Source organism: Mirounga angustirostris, unplaced genomic scaffold (assembly GCF_029215605.1).
Source record: "Mirounga angustirostris isolate CCGP_5_RB_7025 unplaced genomic scaffold, mMirAng1.0.hap1 SCAF_4, whole genome shotgun sequence".
Classification (NCBI taxonomy): Eukaryota; Metazoa; Chordata; class Mammalia; order Carnivora; family Phocidae; genus Mirounga; species Mirounga angustirostris.
The window spans coordinates 111744257-111770932 of NW_026991712.1; the positions used below are offsets into that span (position 1 = coordinate 111744257).

The 26676-nt window shown below is 35.2% G+C and overlaps 1 protein-coding gene across 2 annotated transcripts in view; it reads right to left on the reverse strand.

Annotated features, from left to right (window-relative positions):
• Positions 1–26676, reverse strand: part of ABCD3 (ATP binding cassette subfamily D member 3) — an 80392-nt gene that overhangs the window by 37301 nt on the left and 16415 nt on the right. The window contains exons 2-7 of one of the 2 annotated variants that reach the window (XM_045897149.2): positions 20828–20864; positions 13807–13905; positions 9647–9735; positions 3402–3471; positions 1980–2077; positions 1297–1420 (exon numbers count right to left, since the gene is read on the reverse strand). In XM_045897149.2, the coding sequence (XP_045753105.1) occupies positions 1297–1420; positions 1980–2077; positions 3402–3471; positions 9647–9735; positions 13807–13905; positions 20828–20864 (517 nt within the window). The remainder of the gene's footprint in view (positions 1–1296; positions 1421–1979; positions 2078–3401; positions 3472–9646; positions 9736–13806; positions 13906–20827; positions 20865–26676) is intronic. The other variant, XM_064588783.1, reaches the window with a different exon arrangement.

Sequence of the window (26676 nt, forward strand, 5' to 3'; positions counted from 1 at the left end):
TATTGCCAATGTGACAAGACCTGAGCTATAGAGTTGCTCAAGTGCCAAGATGTAAAGAATACATAACAATGTCTAAAGAATTACACAAAAATGTGTATATACACTCCCCCGCCCTTACACACACAGAAAACAAACTTCAAAATGTGGCAATGGGAGCAGAAAAGAAGGCTGAATTAATCAATAATTTAGAGTTGCCAGAGTTCCTAGAGTATGGAATCAGTTAGCAAAGGCTTCTGGAAAGCTGAATAAAAAGTTTGCCAGGAAGTGAAAAGGAATCCTAATAATGGGCCTGTCATGAGGGGGAAACTCTTATGGATACATGGCACTTCTCTAAGAATTGCCTGTCCTCCTTCCATCCACATGGTAAAAGCAGGAGCATTCCTATTCTTTACAATGTGACCCAGCCCCTTGTAGAGAGTTCTTGTGTCTAGCACTGGGTAGACTGGGCATCTGATCAATTGTGGCCAGGGACAAAGATACTATAATTGGTCCACCCTAAGACAAGCTCCCACCCCAGACCAAGAGCAGCCATGTGGATTAGAGTAGGAAACAGGGCATCTAAGATGAAGAGGGGAGGAAATGCTGGGTAGATGATCTTGCCGGTGACCCATACATGTCCCAGGCAAGGCAGGATTAGGTAATGGCAAAGAAGAGGACTTAATGAGAAGACTACAGCAAAAGCTGTAAAGGGTGGTGAGATATACGATAGCAAGACAAGGAAGAACTGAGGAAATGGGCAGGAAGAAACCTGGGTAAGGCCTATCCTCAGTCCCAAGAGCTCTGACAATATTCTGGGGTGGGGGTGGGGGGAAATAGAAATTAGAAAACTGAAATCAACTAGCATCTTGTGAAGATTTTTTGGCCATTACTCACATGATCTATTAGAATTAGAGATACTGAAGCACAGAAATGGACAGGAAGAAGTCCCAGCCTAGTGTTATGAATATGGAACTGGGAACATAAACTGATGGTCAATTTCTAGCAATTGCCACAAGTCCACACGTCAAGTGACAAAAGTTCAGATTTCTGTTTTTACTGAAATCAGCCTGCAAAATTCACTCAAAATCTTTATAAGGCACTAAATTCTTCATTCTTGGCCAAAACACCTCACAAAAATAATAGAGAAAATTAAAAGTTATTAAAGTTATAAAACTTACGATTATAACTCTAATTTTCTTATGAAAGCACTTAGTTATATGCTGTTATGTCCATCAAATCAATTCTATATAAATTTGCTAAGGTTCAAAACTCAACAAAGTAACAAATAATTTTTAAAAAGAAAATAAAGAAACTTACCTTACTAAGATTTGAATACAGATCAACTACACTGTTACAAAACTTTTCTACATCTTGTGTAAGCAGCTGGTCTGGATTGGCTATCCTGTTGTCCAGATTTCCCATTTTATAATATGTGAAAGCTCTAAAACAGGTGTAAGAAAGTGACATTAAAACTAATGATTTTAAAAACAAAAAAAAATCCCATTCTAGCACACAGTGCAAATTCATAGAAACAGAAAAGTTTGGAGCTAGGAGAGGCCTTAAAGACTGTCCTTACTTTAGAGATAAGGAAGCAAGTCCAGAGAAGGATGACTTGCAAATTAATGGAAGAGCCAGGATTAGAGTCTAAATTGCTAAGGTCTTTGCCTATGTGGTTCTGGGTCTAAGAGAACTCCCTTGAAAAATATATCCAATACAAAAGAAAAACTTCTATCTGATATCATAAGCATTTCTATTCAATTTAAGTATTTTTAGGGCGCCTGGGTGGCTCAGATGGTTAAGCGTCTGCCTTCGGCTCAGGTCATGATCCCAGGGTTCCGGGATCGAGTCCCGCATCGGGCTCCCTGCTCCTTGGGAGCCTGCTTCTCCCTCTGCCTCTCTCTCTCTCTCTCTCTCTTTGTCATGAATAAATAAATAAAATCTTTAAAAAAAAAAAAAAGAAGAAAAAAGTATTTTTAATATAAAAATAGGTTATCACTTACTGGAGATACTCCTCATAGAGGTACTTAGTTAGTCTTACTCGGAAGCACAGTTTGAGCTCATTTAACCCAAACTTCAAGAAGTTATTAATTACAGAGATCTGAAACAAATAAACACATATTACTGGTTTTACTACATTTCTACTTGTAAAATTGTACTTTATTTCTCTAGCATTGGCTCTGTTCCCAAATCCTATGATTTTTATAACTGATAGTCCAAATTGATATAATTCAGTTCTGTTTTACTCAGTGTACAAAGATAAAAGACAACATGCTAAACCAAATGCAATTGGCTATATTATGCTGATATATTAAAACTCTACTTGAAACTCAATTTTAGAATACGTTAATATCATTAATTATGAGAAGCATCTTGATACTTCTTTTGTAAACAAACAAAAAGCCAAATCTGTCCCCTTTGGATCCAATGTAAAAGAGTCCTGACATTTATGTTTGTATCTTCTGTTTCCTACTACAAGCACTATGACCCTAGACAATGAAATTCTAGGTACATTTGTTTAAAAAAATATTATAAATTTCATACCAACTAATACCATTTCCAGATTATTTCTAGAGTCATCTTTACTTCTCTTTTCCATCATTATATTGAAATCAATTCTTCCATAGTTCCAAACTCACATTTACATAAACATTTTCTCAAGAAAACAATGGTTGTCCGCTGGATCTCGATCTTTTAATGACATCTACACTTATTTCAATTTTTCTAAAGGTCTAAAAGCCATGTGCATGTATCCTCAAGCTTTATTAAATCTCGGACATATTTTCTAATTAGCTGGATTTTATAACCAAGCTTTTTTTTTTTTTACTTGCATATTTATAATACTAAAATTCTTATAGTGGCAGTAAAACAAAGAACCAAGCTAAGAATATCACTGATGATTTAACCAAACACTGCCCTTTATTTTTAATAAATTCAGATAATAAATTCCAATTTCACTTCAACTACATTAGTGCTTCAAGTTACTATAATAGTTTATGGCCTAAAGCAATGGTTCTCAATCAGGGTGATTTTGCCACCACACCTACCCGCACCTCAGCCTCCTCGCGACATTTGGCAATGTCCTGGAGACATCTGGGGTTGTTAAAACTGGGGGAGGGGCACTACTAGGTTTCTACTAAACATCAGAGAAACCCTGGCCTAAAGGTTAGAACAAAACAACACATAGGGACACATCCACATATGTATACAATGAAACTGAACCCAACCTAATAATTCCTGTCTTACTATCCAGTATAAAGGTTTACATTGAAAAATTCTGCCAAAAGTTACAAAACTAAACTTGAAGTAGGAACTTAGTACCATAAATCTTTAAAGTCAACTTAAGAAGTAAAGAATCTCTGAAGATTTTTTTAGTACGATCCAAATTTTTCCCTATGTAAAGATTTTTAAAGAATTCCACTTACGAGAGGCATGGCAGCGATGAAGTTGAATAAGTATCTCCTGAAATCTTTCCTGCTACGACCAATGATACCACTGCAAACCACCACATGCAATGCATTAGTTGCAAAAGAAGCAATATTTAACACTAAGAAAACCTGTAAAGCTCTACAATTACTCTTGGAAGTTTTTACTGACTCAGAAGAATCAATAAGAAAAAAGAGGCTGAAAAACATTTTCTTGCAGAAACATGTTTCCAACTTTTGAAATTTGATCATTTGAAAGAGGCTTCTTGAAAATCAACTCTATAAATAGCAAAATTAAATAACAATGATTTTCTTAGTTCTTTCCTTCGCAGAAATGGTAAATTAAAAAAAACTGCTGCTGCCACAAAAGGGGTTTTAACAGCTTTAGAGAGCCAGCAGTGGGTTAGAATGGATGAAATAAACTAGTGTTTGTTTTTAAATATTTTAATATCCTGATGCTCATTTGGATGAACTAATGGCAGAGATAGCCTGAGAGATCAGCAAACTCTCACTGTAAAAGGTCAAGAGTAAATATTTTAAGCTTTTGTGGGCCGGAAGGTCTCTGTTCCAATTATTCCGTTCTGCTGTTGCAGAGGAAAAACAGCCAAGAATGAGACTGGCTGCATCCTAATAAAATCTTCCCAAACAGATGGCAGTGGGATTTGGCCCGTGGAGCCTTATCTGCTGACGCGAGGACTAAATTCTAAGTCCTCTCTGGTAGACTAGTGGGGTTCCTTAGAGCCTCAGAATGGTTCTCCAGAGGCTTCAGATCTGTTAATACACTTCAACTACACCAACTCCTCTTTTATGTTATTTTACATATTTATCTGTTCTAAAAATATCCATTAAGAACTTATTTAAGTAAGAATTCTACTACTTTTTGAAAACCATTATATCATCTAAGTAAAGGATCTCTGAGTACCATATATCTATGATCTACGAGAAAGATAGAACTTATCTGATCACATATCTTTTTTCAAAGAATGTTTATTAACATTCACAAATGTAAGTAAAATATATTTTGAAAAACACTGCACTAAATGATTTACACCTGGCCCCACATGCCAAAAAAATGATATGGTATCGGATATAGAAATAATCCGATTTTTATGAGGGAGTAGGTGAATAATGCCAAGTAACGTTAACTGGTCTTTTAGAGCAAAGAAGATGCGTGGTCAAGTAAATTTGAGAAAACCTGGGTTAAACAAAGCTAACACATGTCTTTATCAAAGACCTTCTCAAAGCTCTTAACGTAACATAAACCTTGTGCATTAAAACTCTCTGAGAGGGCTCTGTGGCATGGATCATTTCCTCTGCCATCGCTGGCATTCCATAGAACATACTTTGGGAAATGCTACTTTAGACTGACAGGAAAATTGATAGTCCAAGTTTGATAGAAGGGCTAAATAATTTTTTTTTACTTAAGTTGAACTAGAAAAAAGCTACAACAGAACCACAGAAAAATGTTGTTTCTAGAAATAAGAATATTAAAAAAATAAGAGCAATTAAGACAGTGCAAAAAGTTTAGAGGTTTAGACTAAAATTGTTGGAACCAAACTTCACATAAAACCAAAGTGCTTTAGTGCCGCCCACGCTGTGAAACACACACGATTAGAACACTTGGTAAAGCACATGCTATCACTCAGCAATGGTTTACCACTGGGGCAGCAGCTATAAATTTAAAAAATGGTTTCTTGAATAAAGCCTTATTTCTGCTTATTATTCCGCTGCAAAAGAAAAATAATAATAAAGAGTAATTTTACAGTTTATATCCTATTACTTCTAAAACACGTAAGGATCTTTATAAAAGATAATTTGGTGATTTTAAAATGCCTCTAGTCAAATGGGTGAAAATAAAATAAATCTCTATAATTACATTGTAGCAGCAACAAGGTAGGAGGGATTCTCCTCCATATCATGGAATTTCCAGGTTCTACCTTAAAGAAGGAGTCTGTCCTATTAAAATTTGCCCATACTCCACAGTCTTTAACGACTGCTAACAAATAAGCCTAAAAGATGTAAAGGATATTAAAATGTACATTAAGGACCAGAATGACTTTCTTTCAGACTTTTTTGTAGCAGAAACAGATGAATCTAAACTTCTTTGGGAGAAGCAACAAGGGAAAAACAGAAAAATCAATTTATAATGTAGCTTGAGTAGCACGTTAGAGCTATGTGTTATTTTTCAAATAAAACTGCTCCATATTGTGAATTCATATGTTTAAAAATGTTAAATTTAACCAAATATCAAAGATCTCATACAAAGAAGCTCAAAAATATTTATCAAGGAGAAAGTTAACAATTTACTTTAAAATGACTGTTTCACAATTGATGAATATGGGTTAAAAGTATATGGAAGTGGGGCACCTGGGTGGCTCAGTCGGTTAAGCGTCTGCCTTCGGCTCAAGTCATGATCCCAGGGTCCTGGGATCGAGCCCCACATCAGCCTCCCCGCTCAGTGGGGAACCTGCTTCTCCCTCTGCCACTCCCCTGATTTTGCTCTCTCTCTAATAAATAAATAAAATCTTAAAAAAAATTTTTTTAAAGAGTATATGGAAGTTCTTTGTACAGTTTCTGCAACTTTTCTGTAAGTTTAAATAGTATCAAAAAATATTTTTTAGAAACTCTTAAATAGTCTTTGTTTTTTCATTTTTTTCTTTATCTCGTATCTAAATGTTAAAACTGAGTACCCAACAAATTGATTACTCTATCTAGTAGAATTACAAACTGGCTTATGCTAGCTAATAACCTTCCTCTTGGGCGCCTGGGTGGCTCAGATGGTTAAGCGTCTGCCTTCGGCTCAGGTCATGATCCCAGGGTCCTGGGATCGAGTCCCCGCATCAGGCTCTCTGCTCCTTGGGAGCCTGCTTCTCCTCTGCCTCTCTCTCTCTCTCTCTCTCTCATGAATAAATAAATAAAATCTTAAAAAAAATAAAAATAAAAAAAAAATAACCTTCCTCTTGTCCATCATCACCAGTTAATGTACCACCTACTCTTGGCAATGCATTTTCTCCAGGACATTAAGAGTATGAGAAAATTAAAATGAGCATCTATTCAATTAAAGTTGGAAATCCCTAGTTTAGAAGAACAAATATTATTCTTCTGGATTACAAAAACATGAAGTCACAAAATGTGAATAAAAGGGAAAAAGCTTTAAAAAATAAAGTACTCTTCTATACTATACCAAGGCTTTGCAAGGTTCTTTATATGTAATATGTGACTTTCTACACAGATAGCTAATATGATGCTTATAGTGGATATAACCTGCATATTTTTGCTATTAACAATGCTGTATTTGGGGAGCCTGTATTTTTATTAACAGATATGGTACTTAGATAATAAAGTCATCAAAGGAAAAAATATAAAATTTTATAATCATGTAAAAGGGCATATACGCCTTCTCTACATTATACAAAGGATTCAAATTACTTATGCACATAGCTCATATAAGCAGAACTTAGCAATAAAGTTGATCTTCCAAAGCTGATATGCTAGCAGCAACGAATAAACACTTCAATTATGTTTATGACAAACTTCTTAGAATTTGTAAGAGGATGCCTCACTAGGGCACACACAAAAATGACGAGACACTCTCTCTGAACACCATTCAGGGAGGCCAATCCATAAGCCCTCCACTTGGCTTCTAGCAAGTTTTTCAGCCCTTCACTTTTAAAGATGAATAGACAGGCAAGAGTGACAAACTTGAGGAAAGCCTCTAACATGAACAACAAAAATGAGAACAAAGGCCCAAGAAAAAATAAACAATGCAGGAAGCTACCAAAAAAAAAAAAAGTTCACATACTTGCAAGAATGATTGCTCTAAAACTGGATATCCATACAAACAGATAACTCTTGGAAATAAAATGATGACAAATACAAATCACTGGATAATAAAGTAAAAAGAAATTTCCTAGAAAATGGCAGAGATGAAACAGTAGAGAAATTATAAGATAATCAGGTGATCAGCCTAGGGTTCCAACACTCAAGTAATAAGAATTCCAGAAAAAATACAGAAAAAAATGGAGAGGAAGAATTTTTTAAAAGCACAAGAAAATTTCTCAGAATGCAGAATGAGTTTCTCAATTGAAAAGAGTCCACCTAGTGCCCAGCACAATGGAAAAAAACAATTCACAGCGACATTCAGTAAAATTCCTAAACACTAGCAATACATCAACAATAAAAAAAAATGATCATAAAAGCTTCCACGGGGGTTAAAAACAGATCCACTGTGAAGGAAGGGCAAGCGGCACAGGAATGGGCCTCCACACCCAATACGGCAGCTAGACTAGCAGTGTTTAACCATGGCTGCACATTAGAATCACTGGGATGTTTCAAAAACTAATGACTAATTGAATCAGAATCTCTAGGGGTGGGCCCAGGTATTAATCGTTCTCAAAATTCCCCAGATGATTCTAATCATCCTGCAACCAAGGCTGAGAACTGCTGAGCTCTACAGAAGACAACAGGGTGATGCTTTCAAAATTCTAACAAAAAATGATTTCCAAGTTGGAATGTATAAATATAGCTAAACTATCAATCAAGTATAAGAGTTCAGGTCTCAAAAATTTACTTCCATTGTGCCCTTTCTCAGAAAAACACTGTACGTGCCAAAATGAGAAAGTAAACTAAGGAAAAGGAAGACAAAGGATTCAGAAAACAGGTTATTTAACGCAAAAGAGAAAGATAAAAGAAATTCCCAAGATCATAATTAAAGCAAAATCAAACTGGATTGCTCTTTAATGGGCTTAAAGTGCAATCAATACAGATTAGGACAGAAAGACAAGAAACTATCAAGAGGTATAGGATGGCGTGGTAATAGACACAAATCAAAAGCTCACCTGGTGTGTATGACCATATTACAATACTGAGATTTTACAGTGTTGTCAATAAGCTTGAGCTGAATTAGTAAGAAGTAGGCAAAGAACTAAGGCACAAACAGAAACTTGTAATTTTTAAGTGCCAGGAAAAACAAAAAGTTGTATATCAAAGAAACTACCAAAGTACAGAATGTGGCTCAGTGGTAAACAGGCAAAATCATGTAAACAATAAATTCTGACTTAACAAAAAATGTGACAAAAAGTAAAACACAAGAGGATGGGCATGGGTAGGAGTATAAAAGAGCTAATTCTCATCTTTCAAAGTAGGAAATAAATGCATACTCTCTAAAACTGAAAAATCTAGGACAGTAACACAGGTTACACTGAAATGCAGAGGTAGAGATGAACAGCAAAAAGAAAACAACTGGCTCCGGGAATGGAAGTTACAAGTAGAAGAATGGGGCACAGAACTGATGTGTTTGTGATTAAGTCCAGTAGGACTATTTGACATTTAGCTGTGTTCATGTATTACTTTGATTAGAAGAACAAGGCAGGGCACTGAGCACAGGTTTCAGGGAGACCTGTGTTGAATACAAGAGCCTACACAATTATACATGTTCTGAGGCACGTAGTTAGGGTTTTAATCCTATGCAAATAATTTTCTTTATTCTCCTAGAGAGTCAAAAACATGTGCATAAAGCATTCTTCCTCATCCTACAAATCCTGAGAAGCAAATCAAGATTCAAAAAGTTATTAGATTAAGTATTTTAAGAAATTTTCTGATAAAATACTGCATACCAGGAAACAGAATTCCAAGAAAAATGTTTTACTCTGACATTCAAATTGGTATCATGAGGAATAAAATCTTTAACAGATAAATGTTAATATCCCAACTGTTACTGTAAGTTTTTAAATTCAAAATTATCAGGTACAGTGATAATATAATATGTACAAAGACTATAATGAAAAAATCATAAAGCAGTAACTTCAGAAATTGAAGGAAATGTCTACAAACTGTTTTTTTACTTCTAATAAACATTCTCAGTATGATTCTCTGAAATGCTTTGATATTTTCCTCCAAATTATCTCATTAATTTCAGGCATCCAATTTGGTGACTTTTTAACCCCCCGCTACAGCATTTATTATACCGCATTTTGTTTCCTTGTCCCTAATTCTCTATAAACTGTCAGCTCTGCAGGGCTTGGTACAGAGTCTCTCCTGTTCACCAGTGTATCCCTATCACAGAGTAGCATGGTGCCTGGCACATGGTAGATACTCAATAAACATCTGTTAAGTAAATGAACAAATATATAATTTGACTTAAGTACTTACACCTAATTGAAAATCTATTTCTTGCTTAAGATAATGTTAAATATGAGACAAATTAGTATTTTGTACATATAGGAGGAAGGTGAATAGAAAAGTACCTTTCAATGAGTGTCCCATTTTGAATCATCCAAACATCACAATATGTTCGAGACACCAGCATAACAGCAATAAGTGCCAAGTAACCTGTCTAAAATAAACCAGGTATAGTCAACTAAATAAATGCATTTTTAAAAGTTAAAAGAAACATTACCTTGGTAAAGATTTTTTTAAGTCCAAATCTTTATTCTAGCTTCAATACAGTGGCTGACATTTTACCTATAGGCAATTTTTAAATATAATTTTAAGAGAATTTAAAAATATAATATAAATGAAAAAAGCCTAATACATCATTTAACTTTCTCATCCAGAATTCAAAAGTGAATCCCAGGCAGGTCAAATGACTTGCCTTCATACAATTAACAGAAGCTAGCAGTATCACTTAGATTCCCTGAGTCACAGTGTACTGTGATGGTCTTATATTTTTAGTACAGAAGTCTAATAAAGAAAAATGACAGTAACTATTAATGTACAGTTAAGCAAATACCGAAGGTTAAAATTGGCCTAATGGAATAAATTTGGCTCAATTTGTTGGAAAAATCTCTAATACTGCCCTGCCCTCAATTTAGTGATTAAGACAAGATTTACACATAAAAAAGAAGACAGCATAGTAGATAAATATATTTGCATCACTTCATGTAACAAGTGGCAGGATAGGAAGGCCTCAGTGACAAAAGAGGGTTATGATGTTAGAAATACATTAAACAGACCAAGGAAAACAAAGGAGAGAAGGAAGATTATGAGTAGAAAAAAAAAAAAGATAAAGGATTTAATGAGAAATAGGAAATAGACTGAAACCATATGAATAACAGTACTGCATATCCAGCAGAATTTAGCAGGATTAAACAAAGTGTTAAAAAGCGTCATTTTGAGAATTTTACTTAAGCAATGCTGTTGTGGAAGATGGATTAGCAAGGAAAACAGATGAGAGGCTGAGTCAGGAGTCCATTCTCTCTTGATGACATGAGAACTTATCCTCCAAACTCTATCACACACACACATTCAAAGCTGACCCTACTTACACTTCTGAATTGGAAGAATGACAGTACTGTAGAAGCTAAAGTCAGGGAAGAGGGATGTGGCAGCAGGGACATTTGTTGGATAATATATTTAAAGTCAAAGTTATGGTGCTGAGTGGCAACTGCAAGTATTATGTAATTTTTGCAAAACAAATACTGTTTTAAAAAAAGGTGAAGGTACTAGGAAATACAGCACTTTAGGTGTAGACGAGGCAGGGAGTCATAAACACAGAATAATGAAGACACAAAAAAAGACAGTATCAAAGAAAGCTTTTGTAACTGAGCAGTGATAGCTGCTACCCCAAAGTCTGCTAGAAAGCAAAGATCCCATCTTCCTACCCCAGCCACCATCTGAAAGTTAGGTATGCAACTGGCAACAAAAGAATCTTTTAATTGTAATAAACACTATATGTAGATGTCACTTTAACTATAATGCTAACTTTTAATTCAGACCTTAAATACAGTCTCAATCCTACATTAATCATCTGACATATAAAGGTAACACTAGACAAAGATCATTTATTTTTTCCTTCATTTTCTGTTCTCAGCTTAATTTTTCCTTGAAGTAAGTACCAACTTTACTTGTCTCACTTTAGCAAAATCTGGCAAACTTTGATTACTGACAATCCTGAAATGCCTTTTTCTACAAAGGATGTCCTTAGAATCACGACTATCTCCATGATTAGTAGGTTTGTGGAATATGTCAGAAACCAAAGATTTGCACTGATTTAGGCAGTCCCTCACCTCATGATATGTATGAACTCCACATATTCATATGCAGTATTATCATTTCTCTATTTCCTAAATCAGTTAGTCTCTCTATCCCTACTTCCAATCTTCTGTGATTTCTATGAGAGTTTATTTCTAAGTGAAACCCCCAGTGAACTGGGGTTAAATTTGGATTTTTATAATTCTCAAAGATCATGTGTAACATGACTCTGCAGCATGGCTAGGCCTAGAGAAAGCTGGGAGGTTGGCCAAGTTAGGCCCTGGTATCTCCCTTACCAACTCCCAGAGATCTATCCAATGTCTCACATTCGTTTTACACTCAGCAAACCCCTGCTAAAAAGTCAAATGAGCACTGAACTGTTAACTGATTAAGAGGGGTATATACAAATCTTTCCAGAGAAGCTTGTATTTTAAATAATTCTTCAATCAGGAGGGCTGTAGAAAGAGAAAACTTCACCAAGAAAATAACAAGCATTAAGCTATTCTTTATAAGTATCGGTTTTTGTTGGGGGAAGGGGGCAGGATGTCACAGGCATGAGGTCATGAAATCATAAGAGCACAGAGCCTGACTACAAAATAGCAAAGACTCTTCTAAGAAGATGATAGTGAAAGAAAGGTCAAAGTCAGGTTGTGATTTACCCTACAAGAAAAAAGAAGACAAATGCTTTTATTAGGGTTTTAGAAAAAAGACTATTAAGAAAACAATAAAAGGCAAAAGGACCAATTAAGAGATTATGATAATCCAGGTAAGAAAAATATAGCGAGGACTGTAGGAATGGAAAGGGAGACTAATTTAAGAGAAACTCAAGGAAAAAACATTTAAAAATAAGGAAGGGAGAAGATTTAAAAAGTCTCAGTGTGATTTCATTTTTATTAAAATATGTGATAGGGGCGCCTGGGTGGCTCAGTTGGTTAAGCGACTGCCTTCAGCTCAGGTCATGATCCCAGGGTCCTGGGATCGAGTCCCACATCGGGCTCCCTGCTCTGCGGGGAGCCTGCTTCTCCCTCTCCCACTCCCCCTGCTTGTGTTCCCTCTCTCGCTGTGTCTCTCTCTCTCAAATAAATAAATAAAATCTTTAAAAAAAAAAAAATGTGACAGACATCAAAATACTGATAGAAGTTCTGAGTGAGAGGCTAAGAGGTATCAAGAAGAAAAAAATATATATCCACATTTTCTAATTTTTCTTCAAGGAACACATTTTATCTCTATCTTATTAGGGAAAAAAATGTTATTAAATTATGTTTTAGAAGTCAATAAGGGTGGAACCACAAGCCATGATGCAGAAGTGAGGGAGAAAGAGAGCAAATCCAGTGTGATGGGGAACTGTGTGTTCTCTTTGGGGATTACAGTGCTTTGGGAATATCTTACCATTTTGTGGCTATTAATAGATTATAAGTCTAATGGTCTTTAAAATTTGAACAATGGAAAACATTATATTTCAAGAAAATATAATGCAGAGAAGATAAAAAAGGGGAGCTTCTTTGAACTAAGACTAATGAACACTACAATGTCCACATTAAGAATGTTTAGAATGAAAAATGACCCAATACCAGTGGCTGAAAGGATGAAGTATAGGGAGAAAGAGACAAAGGTGATGATATTTCTCGTTCTACAAAAGGTGATTAAAGATGGAGAACACAGCATTATCTTATTTTTATAATCATTAAAAATACTCCTCAGATAATCATAAAGGTAATCTTGATAAAAGGGCAAAGGAAAGGATAATAAAACTTTATTCCTAAAACCAGTTCAGGGTGCCGGGTGGCTCAGTTGGTTAAGCGACTGCCTTCGGCTCAGGTCATGGTCCTGGAGTCCCGGGATCGAGTCCCACATCGGGCTCCCTGCTCGTGCTCTCTGTCTCTCATTCTCATGCTCTCTGTCTCTCATTCTCTCTCTCGCAAATAAATAAAATCTTAAAAAAAAAAAAAAAAAAATTTAAAACCAGTTCACTTCCTGAAAATACTGGAGGAATTCATACATCATTTTGGGTATCTCAAAACATATTTAATCACATATGAAAGAACAACCTTCAAACGTATTCCATATCAATGTGACTTAAGAACATCCCAATGTAATAAAAAGGTCTTTCTAAATTTAATCTTGATTTTATTAACAGAATTTAGCTATAATAAAACAACACCATTTAGGGTAGCTGCACTGAAGTACTCTAGTATTTCATATAAAATATAATGAAATACTATTTCATAAACAAGAGGAAACTATTTAAAATCTGGCACCAAATAACAAGGGTACTTGCAATGATAATAGATAATTAAAAAAAAATTTTAGTCTTCATTACCTACACAAAAAAACATTTGATCTGTAGTATAACAAAAGCTTTATAATTTTATTGTTCTGATCTCATGTAACCTTAAAAGTTAAACACTTAACATTATAATTTCTTAAGACTTACCTCCTTACAAAATGTTCTAGGGACCATAATTTTCAGAATCCGTGTGAGTCTTAAAAAAAACACCTTGTCCACCACAGCTCGCTCTTTTTTCCCCTCTTTCTACATTAAAACAAAAAAAAATTAAGATATTTATAACAATATTAAAAAATCACATTTCATCTAAGTCAATAATAACAACTATCAAAATGGATACTGTGTTTAGAGAGTGCAAACTCGCACTGCTCTTCGCACATGCTTTCAAGAAAATAAGATGTTATCAAAAACTAAATAAGGAATGAGAAGTTCTGGGGCCATGTGAATATATGGGAGACTACTGCAAGCAGAAGAAACAGCAAGTGCAAAATGCCAAGGTGAAAGCTCATTTAGTTGCCTGAGGAGCAACGAAATGGCCAATCTGGCTGGATAAACTATAAGCAAGGGATAGTAGCAGAAGATGAGATCAGAGAGATAGCTAAGAAATGGGCAAGTACTTACTGTTTATTATCCACTTCCTGATTAACAGCAGAATGTTTTTAAAATCCTGAACAGGAATTTTCCTGATATTAATTACTGGAAACATTTAGATTCCTAGATTTAGCATTTAGCATTTCCAATATGCAACCTACCAATTCACTCTCTTCCTCATAAAGTCAAAGACGGACAAGGTCTTTACTTCTACAGCTCACATACTAGCAGGAGAAATACAGATAAAAATAAACCAATAACTTGTTACAGATACACTAAGCAGGGCCATGAGAAAAAGACTGATTTAGATAGGATGACAAGCAAGAGTTCTTTGGGGAGGTGATATTTAAGCTGAGACATAAATAAAGTGAAGCCACGTGATAACCTCAGGGAAGGAGGGTAGTCAAACACAGGGAACGTCAAGCACAAAAACCAAGTGTTGAGAATAAAACCGGTGCACACACTGAAGAGCAAGACAGAATTGCTAAAACAAAGAGAATAAAAATGAGAGAAGCTGAAGAGGTTGACAGGGCTTGTAAAAGACAGACCCTTGAAACCATAGTAAGGATTTAGAGTTTATTTAGTCAGCACAGTGGGAAACCACTGAAGAAACTTTAGAGCAGTAATTGATCTTATCACCCTCAGACATTTCTTCATTTTGAAGGAACAAGAAAAAGTGAGATGAATTGGGTATGGTAGAGGCTATTTACTTTATTACACCTGAACTGTTCAGAAGAACATACAGGAGAAACTTCTTGCAACAGGCAACACACATGAGAAGGATCTGATCCCCCTACCTAGACCCTTCCCCAACTCCCATAATCACAACTCACTTCTTTGTTAACTACTATGCTCTTGATAAATACCCATGATAAATTCTATAATTGGATAAACCTTAGTGTAAATATGTTTTATGTAAGTTGAGGAACCTGAAATGAATAGTTTGTCTACTGAATTAGAATTAATAATAAGCTACCATCTATATGTCAAACACTGTGCTAAGTGCTTTATATTTATATAATCCTAACAGGCACTGAGTGCATTACAGAATCACAGATCAAGAAAAGGAAGTCTGAAGGCACTGTGTTTGTAGAGTTAGACCAGGAAGACTAACATAGATAAGAATCAGCCTATCCTGTAACTGTTAGAACAGAGTTCAGGTCTTTCAAACCTTATGAAGGTTGCAAACCTCACCCTACTAAATTAGAATAATAGAATAATAATAAGCTACCATCTATATGTTAGACACCATGCAAAGTGCTTTTTATATATGTAATCCTAATAGGCACTGAGTGCATTACATAATTATAGACCAAGAAAGGAAGTCTGAAGGCACTGTGGTTTGTAGAGTTGAATCAGGAAGACTAAGATGGATAAGGTTCAGCCTACCCTGTAACTCTTGGAACAGAGTTGAGGTCTTTGAAACCTTATGAAGGTTGCAAACCTCATCCTACTGAATTAGAGGCCCAGTCTACTTCATTCATTCAATAAATATTCACTCAATCCCAGGCACTGTTCTGAATGATGGGAACACACCAGAAACTAAAACAGACCAATAGCATTACAGTCTATTTACTTCAGCCAAACCCTGTAACTTCAACCAAAATCTCCCCTTTTACTTCCCCAAACTGAGAAAATATAGGAAGAAAATAAAGAGAAGGCAATAGATACCAACTACCTTTAAAAAAAAAAAAGTTAAACTTCTACTCTCAAGTTTTTCCTATCACTGCCTCCCTACCTCACCCCATTGCACATGTAATGAACAGCCTTGAATAGACAAATTATAAATAAAATGGCCATCTTCTGACTTAAACAGAGGATTACCTATTTCTACCATCTAGCTGCTTTCAAGAAATGATTTAGGGAAAACAATGAGGAAGGTTTAAAAAAAAAGTTACAAGAAAGTCACATCAAAGGAATTTAAAATACTAACTGCTACCTGGTATATAATTCTTCCTCCTCTTTTATTTCTGCTCCTATTGTCATCACTACTAAATCATAAACCATATGCAAGCCATGAAGGAATTGCATATATATTTCCTAAAGTCATCACAGCATGTTCTGGAAAGAAAACACCTGGACTAGAGGGCTGGCTCAGAAAGGCTAAAGAAATACCACAATGCTCTACCATTCTTGACACATAATAAAATTCATATCTGAAACCAATCTAAAGGAGAGGACCTACAGAGACAGTACATTTCATAAACACTACTAGTCTCTCCAACGAATTCATTTTAATTTCACTACTGACTTTCCCCCACCTGTGAACTTTCCAGTATTTCCTAAAAAAATACAAAAGGCACTTTGAGGATATAAATTTAAAATGTAAACTACAGAAAAAGCAAACCATCAGATAAAGACCATTTAAATAGTTAAAGAAATAATGCAACCAGAAAATAATGTACCTAACATTGAGGAAGCAACAAGGTCAAAGGGCAAAGAGAAGTTATCCTATTGATGTGTCAATCAACTTAGAAAGGTTGAGATGAACGGGGCGCCTGGGTGGCTCAGTTGGTTAAGCAACTGCCTTCGGCTCAGGTCATGATCCTGGAGTCCCGGGATCGAATCCCGCATTGGGCTCCCTGCTTGGCGAGGAGCCTGCTTCTCCCTCTGACCCTCCCCCCTCTCATGTACTCTCTCTCATTCTTGCTCTCTCAAATGAATAAATAAATCTTTAAAAAAAAAAAAAAAAGAAAGGTTGAGATGAACGAGAATGGACTGAAATAGATGTTTGAAACAACAAAACTAAAAGGCCATATGGCGCTGACAAGAGGATAAGCATTCCTGTATATTGTTGGCGAAAGTGTAAATCAACACAACTATTATGTAGCATCTATAATAGCACCTATCAAAATGTAAAACGTACAGACTGTAAAATAACTCAGCAAATTTACTTTTAGGAACTTATCCTACTGGTATTCCTGCACATATGCTTAAACACATATGCATTTACACAGTTTATATTATCATAAAAATAAAAAATCTGTGCATCAATAATGAGATTATATAAACTACATAAAATTTATGCAATAAAAATTCTACACAATTATAAAAAAGGAAGCAGCTCCTATTTATACAACAAAATCCTATAGAACAGTTAAATTAACTAGATCTACAGCTATCAATATAGACATTAACATAGGATCTAAAAAATATGCTGAAAAGTAGAATGATACCTATCATGATTCCACTTCTAAAATTTAATATGCAAAATAATTCTACCTATATTGTTTATGAAGATATACATACATACACATAACCCCATCAGTATAAAATATGCATGGGAATGCTAAATTCCCCATCTGAGTTTATAGTACCCCAGAAACCCAGCAGTGTTTACTTTATATATTTTGAAATTTATATCATGTATACTGCCATCAAAATTAAGTATTTTTTTAATTTTATTTTATTATGTTATGTTAATCACCATACATTACATTATTACAAAATTAAGTATTTTTTAAATCAAGTCAACTATTTCTTTATACTGCTGTCTAACTCTATTAAATCTTCCTCTCCTTCCTAAATCTCATGTCTTGTGAAAAGTGTACCATCTCACCAAACATTATAAAAAATTTCAATGAAAAAAAATCCCTTTTGGGGCGGCTGGGTGGCTCTGCCAGTTAACCGTCTGCCTTCGGCTCAGGTCATGATCTCAGGGTCCTGGGATCGAGCCCCACATCGGGCTCCTTGCTCAGCGGGGAGTCTGCTTGTCCCTCTCCCTCTGCCCCATCCCCCTCCCACTTGTGCATGCTCTCTCTGTCAAATAAAATCTTAAAAAAAAAACAACAAACCCTTTTTAAATGCCTCCCCTCATAAATAATACATTCACTACAGAAAAATTAGAAAATTCTGATAAGCAAAAAATAAGGAGCCTATACCTACCATTTAGAGATACCAACTGTTAATATCTGGCACATATCCTACCAGATTTCATTTTAGCATATATGTGTATATGTGAACGTGTGTTCACTTCCTATAAATTTTGCAAATGTGGTGTAAGTGTGCATATGGTATTATATCCTTTTTTGTCCAAAATTTAATCTAACCTAAAGTTATCTTGCTCACACTATACAATGAGCAAATAAGTATATGCTAAAAAAAGTTGCACAAAAAAAAGAATAAAAAAAATCAGTGAATGAATTTAGCTGTACTAACAAGTTTTAATGATGTCCTAGAACTTGAAGATTTGCTAATATATAGATAGTAGATATAACTAAGATAATTAAGGCTTGATTACTCAGATATAATTTAGTGAGAGATTATGAAGATGGAGATATGACAGACAATAAGAAAAGCATACCTTGTCCCATTTTTTAAAGCCAGAGAGAAAGATCACAGAAACCAAAGAACAGAAATTTTGGTAACAATCTCCGGGATAGTCAGAGAATAGACATTATATGGAGGATTTGGAAAGATTTAAGAGACACTAATCACTAGAAGCTGGCAGGAGTTTCCTAGTAATAAGTTATGTCTAACTCTTCCCATTTTCTTCTTTTTTAGGGATATTATGCTAGTATATTAACTGACATGTATATTGTAAGCTTCACAGGGGTAGGGACTTATATTTATTATCTGCTATACACCCAGAGCCAAGACCAATAACTAGGCATATATGAAGGGCTCAATCAATACTTGTTGAGAGGCTGACTTAATAAATGAATTAATAAATTAAGGAATTTGATGTTTCTTATAAAATTACTGTGGCCCTTAATAAAGAAATATGAACCAGATTTTGCTATAGTTGGATATAATCATAGCCAAATAAACCATACCAAAAATAAGCAAACTAAGATTAAGAGATGCCAGAGTAATTTCCTTGCTCCTTTACACAGTCAATACTATCAGCAATTGTGAGGAAAAAAAGAGAAGGCCAATTTAAATTATGGATAATGCCTTCTACCTAACATACTAGATGTTAGAATTACATTCAAAATTCCACTAACAGTACAGACATACTACAGTATAGACTAATAATACAGATCCAATAAGCTGCCACATATAGGAATAAATTAATGTTTATTCAAAAGAAATCAATTGAGTTACCATATGACCCAGCAATTCCATTCCTAGGTATACCCAAAAGAAATGAAAACACAGGTCCACACAAAAACTTGCACATGAATGTTCATAGCAGCCTTATTCATAATAGCCTAAAAGTGAAAACAACCTAAATTTCCCTCAACTGATAAATGGATAAATGTGGTAAATCTACACAAAGGAATATTATTTGGCAATAAAAAGGAATGAAGTACTGATACATGCAACAACACAAATGAACCTTGAAAACGTCATGCTAAGTGAAAGAAGACAGTCACAAAAGACCACATATTACATGACTCTTTTTATATAATATATCTGAAATAGGCAAATCATAGAAACAGAAAGCAGATTACTGGTTACTAGGGGCTAGGAAAAGAGGGTAATGAGGAGTGATTGTTAATGGGTATGGAATTTCTTTTTGGGGAGATGAAAATTTTCTCAAATTAGTTAGCCACACAACTCTGTGAATATACTAAAACCACTGAATTGTATCTTTAAATGGAAAAATCTTATGGTCTTTGAATTATAGCTCAATAAAGCAGTTACTAAAAAAGAAAGAAGGAAATCAACTGATGAATACAGATGTAGGCAATCTGTCAACAGAGTTGTTCATCAGAAAGATACCTGAAGGTTATAATTTACCATAACTCAACTCAATGTAAACAGCAGTTAGGGCTAAAGAAATAAAAGCGATTTTAGGCTGAATTTCAGCAATATGGCTTTCATAACAAGTTATGTAATAGTGCTGCTGTATTCCATGCTAGTCAGAGCATATCTGGACAACTATGTTCTAGTCTAAGAATAATATCTAGAGAAACTAACCAGTATAGGTCCAGAAGAATGTATACAGAATTGAAAAAGGATTGGAAACCATGACAGGTTAAGAAACACTTGAAGGAATGAGGGGTTGCTTAGCATGGAAAAAAAGACTCAGAAGATACAACTATCTTCAAACAATATGAGAGTCAATTAGAGAAAATAAAGCAGGCCTGTCCTGTGTGGCTACAAAAGACAAAATAGAATCAATCACTAAGAGGGCAGAGGAAAAGATTAATCCCGTCATGGGCTAGAACTAATACACTAATGGTTGCCTCCTAGGTGGTACTTCTCATCAAATGAACAGATTCAAGTAAATACCAGAAGTCACCTATCAACGAATCCTATTTCAAAAAGAATTGCTATAATACACAGTGGAGTAAAGATAATAGTTAAATTCCCTTCTAATTGTAAAATTATATGATTTTATCCTAATTCAAAATTATGTAACAAGGGGTGCCTGGGTGGCTCAGTCGATTGAGCCTCTGACTCTTGGTTTCAGCTCAGGTCATGATTCCATGGGTCCTGGATCGAGCCCCTAGTGGGGCTCCGCATTCAGTAGGGGAGTCTGCTTGAAGATTCTCTCCCTCTGCCCCTCCCCTTGCTCGCGCATGGGCTCTTTCTCTCTCTCTCAAATAAATAAATCTTCAAAATTATATAACAGAATAAATAAAATAAATACATGAAATCCCAAAGAGTCGAGCAGTTAAAATTTTACCTCATTGTTCTGTAATGGTGGTTTTCCATTTTTCTTACTGTAGAGAAAAGAAAAGAGAGCTTTATTTGCAAACTATTCCCATCATAAAAATTATTTTAAGATATCAACAGAATATACCAAATTCTCCAAATAAGTTCCTTCTTTTTCATATCATACGGAGATAGAATATATTAAGTATAATAGTCTGGTTGCCCCTTAGTATAATTTACAGTAAGTGCTCAAAAAAATATTAACTACTATATCAAGCATTAAATTAGTAATTTTTAATACACACACTCATTTTACAAATTTCCCCATGGAGAGGTGGAGTCTATTTCTCTATCTTTGAGTTAAAGCTTGGCCATGTGAACTGCTTCAGTCAATGGGATATTAGCAAGCTGATGCAAGCAAGGGCTTGAAAAATGTTTGTGCATTAGGCCCTCTCTCCTGCTGCTGGGTATCTTCTCCTAGCCATGTGAGCAATCCCAGGTTAGTTGCCTAAAGGAGGAAAGACCATGCGTCATTCCACATTACAGATAAAAAACTGGCTTGGTAAGTGGTATTGTTCATGCTACTCAAAGTGATTAATTTGGCAATTGTACCCAGGTCTTAACCACTAACCCAGGTTACCTCCCTAAACAATGTAACAACAAGGCTTAGGTTCTTTTTATAACACACTACCACAGCACCCCATAATTCTATACAACATTGATCACATTTTAAATCTCCTGTTTGATTGGTATTTCCTCCCAGTAAATCAGTTTCATGAGATCAGGAGCTACTGCACGTTGGTCTCTCCAAAGTAGACATGAGGTGGTGCTTGTATCAAAATGTTTACTGGGGATCAACACCTATGAAAGGAAGGTAAGAAAAGCTGAAACAGTGATGCAGGCCCAGTAAAATTTCAATCAATCAGGCAGGAAGCCCTGTAGCAAGTACTGTCCATCAGAGTGCTCTGTGAGGGGTTGAAACAGCTAGGTCTTTTTACCTTCATCTTGCTCAGTCTACAAATCCATGCTGCTCCAGGGAGGTCATGAGCTCAGGGGAGGTGGCTCTGCAACTAAGGCAGACCCTAAGGTGTGGCCAGAAGCGGTTACTTGGTGATCCAACTCCTCTCGGCTGGACAGTAGGCCCTTCTTTGAAGCGGAATCAGGGTAGCACACCTTCATGTCTACTCTTGGGGGCATATATTATTCAACCCTCTATGTTCAACACTTAGTTGAGCTCCAACAATCTATAGAATGAACACTTTCAGTAATGAGATACCAACCAGGTCACTGAACAAGGCTAGAAAGCCAAACTTAATTACAATTCAGTAGATGCTCTTATTCTAAGAGTGCTTGGGTCTATTATTTTTTTCTATTTTTAGTTGTATTACAGGATTGTTTCTCTGTTTTAAAGTTTTTATGAGATTGTAAAACTGTTTCAGAAAATGCCTTTACATATGTTCAGGCATGTGCAGTTAATTATGAGCCCCTTTTATAAGGCTTTCTGAATTCCTCTTTTTAAGGAATTCTTTAATGTTTTCATGGATGTTCTCAATATTGAAGACACTAGCTATATAAATATATGTAGATTATTTAGGATAAATTAGAACAGTATGCTAGAATCCTAATTATTGGGTTGCATTTTTTCACTGGAAATGTCATGCTAAAGACCGGAGAGAAATTAATTTATTTTCAAAAACATGATCTACTAGTAGGCATATTTAATTCTAACAAACATTCAGTATTTTCCTTTTCTTGATTTTTATCCTATGAAACTAAAAATGGCTAGACAACAAACAGACACATCTTCCACTCTTGTGTATTTCTTTTGGCTACCAAAAAGATCAATTTATCGCTAAATACATTAAAATAAAGGTATTCAACATGTTCAAACTGTATTACTGATTTGCACACTAATGGCAAGATGTTATCTGTAACATCTAAACAATCATTAATCATCAGTTGCCTTGTTACACTTCAAGGTATAACAAAATTCATTTAAAGATAATACACATATTACATGTTAAATAAAATTTTTATAAAAATAGTTATATTTCCCCAAACAAAAAATTTAGTAAGGAAAGTAGCACTGTTTTATATTTTGGAAAATCTCATTAACGTCTGACTTAATAGAAGAAAACTGGGTTCTCATATGAGAGTCTGCATTCTTTCTATCTATTGTGATAGAAATAAACAGGAATAGGTTCATAATTGTGGATATTCTATCTTGAAACTATAATGTTACAGTGCAGTCTGAACGCTATCCATGAACTTTGTACCCTATACAATAAAATCCATTGGTCTATATTACACTTTCAATAGATCTTTTTTCCACGCAAAATTTTGTAATATGCATTAGTCTGCTGGAAAATAATGATTCAGGATGCCTGGGTGGCTCAGTCAGTTAAGTGTCTGCATTGGGCTCAGGTCATGATTCCAAGGTCCTGGGATTGAGTTCTGCAGGGACAGAGTTCTCAGCAGGGAGCCTGCTTCTCCCACTGCTTGCCACTCCCCCTGCTTGTTGTGCGCTCTCTCTCTGACAAATAAATAATAAATAAAATCTTAAAAAAAAAAAGGAAAATAATGATTCACTAAGTTGTGTAGTAGACTTTCCAAATGTAATATATTGTACTATGCAATATTTTTTAGAATTACATTTGTTAAATTCTAATTTTCACTTGAAAGCTTAAATTGTAACATTAGCAATAAACACTGCTGTTTTTTTCTTGAAGGCACTACAAGAGAATGTCTGCAATATTCAAGGCCAAATAACTACAGTTATTTAGTCATTCTTTCAAGTAAAAATGATGTTCCACAAAAAAAAAAAAAAAAGTGGCTAGTTTGGCTCAAATTCAAACAACTACAAGTGCATTCCCTCAAGACAACCTCTGCATTTTGGTATACTGCAAGAAGTGCTTTGTGCTGACTTCTCCTTTTTGTTTGGCAAACACATTATAAAAAAAAGACAAGACCAATAACCAACTATTTATAAAAAAATATAGGAGGGAAGGAATTTATCCAAGAAATGGAAGATCAGGGTCATATCTGAAAATCAATCCATAATTCATCCATATTAACAGTCTAAAAAAAATAACCATATGATCATATCCATAGATATAAAGAAAAGGCCTTTGACAAAATCTAACACCTATTCATCATAAAAACGCTTATCAAACTAGGAATAAAAAGGAACTTCTTCAATCTGATAAAGGACATCAACAGAAACCTATGGCTATGGGGCGCCTGGGTGGCTCAGTCGGTTAAGCATCTGCCTTCTGCTCAGGTCATAATCTCAGGGTCCTGGGATTGAGCCCCTGTCTGGCTCCCTGCTCAGCGGGGAGTCTGCTTCTCCCTCTCCCTCTGCCTCTCCCCCCACTCGTGCTCACACTCTCACTCTCTCTCTCTCCCAAGTAAATAATCTTAAAAAAAACACAAAAAACCTACAGCTATCATCATACTTATTAATGAAAGACTGAGTCTCTGTGATCCAGAATATGGCAAAGACCACAACTCTCACCACTTCTATGCAATACTACTATTGGAAAACACAGTGCAAAAAGGTAAGAAAAATAAATAAAAGACACACAAATTGAAAGGAAGAAGTAAAACTATCTTTATGGCAGACTCTATAAACATCTATGTAGAAAATCCTAAGGAATCTAAAAGAAAGCTAAGTGAGTTCAGCCAGGTTCCAAAATAAATCATCTATACACAAATATCAATTGTATTTCTACATATAGGAAAAGAATAACTGGAAATTGGAATTTTAAACATATCATTTACAAAAGCACCCAAAATATTAAATATTCCACAATAAATTTGGAAAGAAAAAGATGTGCAAGACCTACATGCTGAAAACTACAATACACTGCATGGGGCACCTGGGTGGCTCAGTCGTAAAGCATCTGCCTTCAGCTCAGGCCATGATCCCACGGTCCTGGAACTGAGCCCCACATTGGGCTCCATGTTCTGTGGGAAGCCTGCTTCTCCCTCTCCCATTCCCCCTGCTTGTGTTCCCTCTCTCGCTGTGTCTCTGTCAAATAAATAAATAAAATCTTAAAAAAAAAAAAAAAAGGAAAGAAAGAAAACTACAATACACTGCAGAGAAATCATAGATGACTAGATAGAGAGACGTATCATGTTCATGGATCAGAAGACTCAATATTGTTAACATGTCAATTCTCCCCAAATTGATTTAGAAATTCAGTGCGATCCCAATCAAAATCCTATCAGGCTTTTTTGCAGGGAGTAACAAGGTGATTTTAAAATTCATTTATAGGGATGCCTGGGTGGCTCAGTCAGTTAAGCGTCTGCCTTCGGCTCGGGTCATGATCCCAGGGTCCTGGGATTGAGCCCCGCATCGGGCTCCCTCTGCCTGCTGCTCCCCGCCCCCCTCTCTGACAAATGGATAAAATCTTTAAAAAAAAATTCATTTATAATTGCAAAGGACCTAGAATAACCAATAAATTTTGGAAAAAAACAAAGTCAGAAGAATTGTACCTCATTTCAAGGCTTATCATAAAGCTACAATAAACAAGAGAGTGTGATACTAGAGTACAAATATAGATCAAAGAACAGAAGAGTCCAGAAACAGACCCGCACATATATAGCCAAGTGATTTAAGACAAAGGTGCTAAGGCAATTCAATGGGGAAAGAATAATCTTTTTAACAAATGGTACCAGATCAACTAGATAGCCATATGTAAAAAAAATTAACCACAACACTTACTGCACACCATATACCAAAAAAAATTAATTTGGAGTGGAACACAGACCTAAATGTAAGAGGTAAAACTATGAAAGAGAAGAAAACAGGAAAAAAACTTTGTAACCTTGAGTTAAAGATTTGTTAAATAGGACACACAGTACAGGCTGCACCAGAAAAAATAAATAAATCAACAAATTGGACTTCATCAAAATTTTGCTCTTCAAAATACTATTAAGAAAATATCTGTAAAACATACATCCATGAAAAACCTTATATTCAGAATACATAACAAACTCTTACAGTAGAATAAGACAATTCATTTAAAGATTTAAATACACTGTGCCAAAGAAAACATATGGATGGAAAATAAACACATGAAAAATGCTCAACTGTTCCCTTATTTCTTAGGAAAATGAAAATTAAGACCACAGTGAGAAACCACTGCATACAATCAGTAGAATGGCTCAGATTAAAAAGACTGATCACACCAAGAGTTATCAAGGATGTGGAACAACTGGAATCTTCCATACTGCTAATGGGAATATAAAATGATACAAACACTTTGGAAAACAGTGTGGCAAGTTTCTGAAAAAGTTACAGATACAACTCCCATATAATCCAGCTATTCCACTACTAAGTATTTGCTCATGGGACATGAAAGTATATGTCCATAAATAAACTCTACACAAATGTTCATAGCAGCTTTAATAGTCACAACCTGGAAACAATCCAAATGTTCCCCCACAAGCAAATGGATTAAAAAATTGTGGTATATCCATAAAATGTATTCAACAATTGAAAAACAATTGATATACACAACATGGATGAATCTCGAAAGCATTACGCCGACTGTAAGTAGCTAGACAAAAACATATATAGTGTGTGATTCCACTTATGAAATTCTAGAGCAACCAAAACCAATCTGTAGCTATAGGAAGCCAATCAGTGGTTGCTGCAAGCTAAGGGCAGGGAGAGGACTGACTAGAAAGGGGCCACAAGGGAACTTTGGGGTGATAAAATGTTCGTTACCTTGACCGTAGTAATTGTTTCACAGGTGTTACATGTCAAAACTTACCAAGTTTTGTACTTTAAATATCAGTTTATTGTATATCAATGTTTCAATAAAGTCATAAAACTTTAAGAACTGTGTAAAGAAAGAGGAGGTATTAGAAACC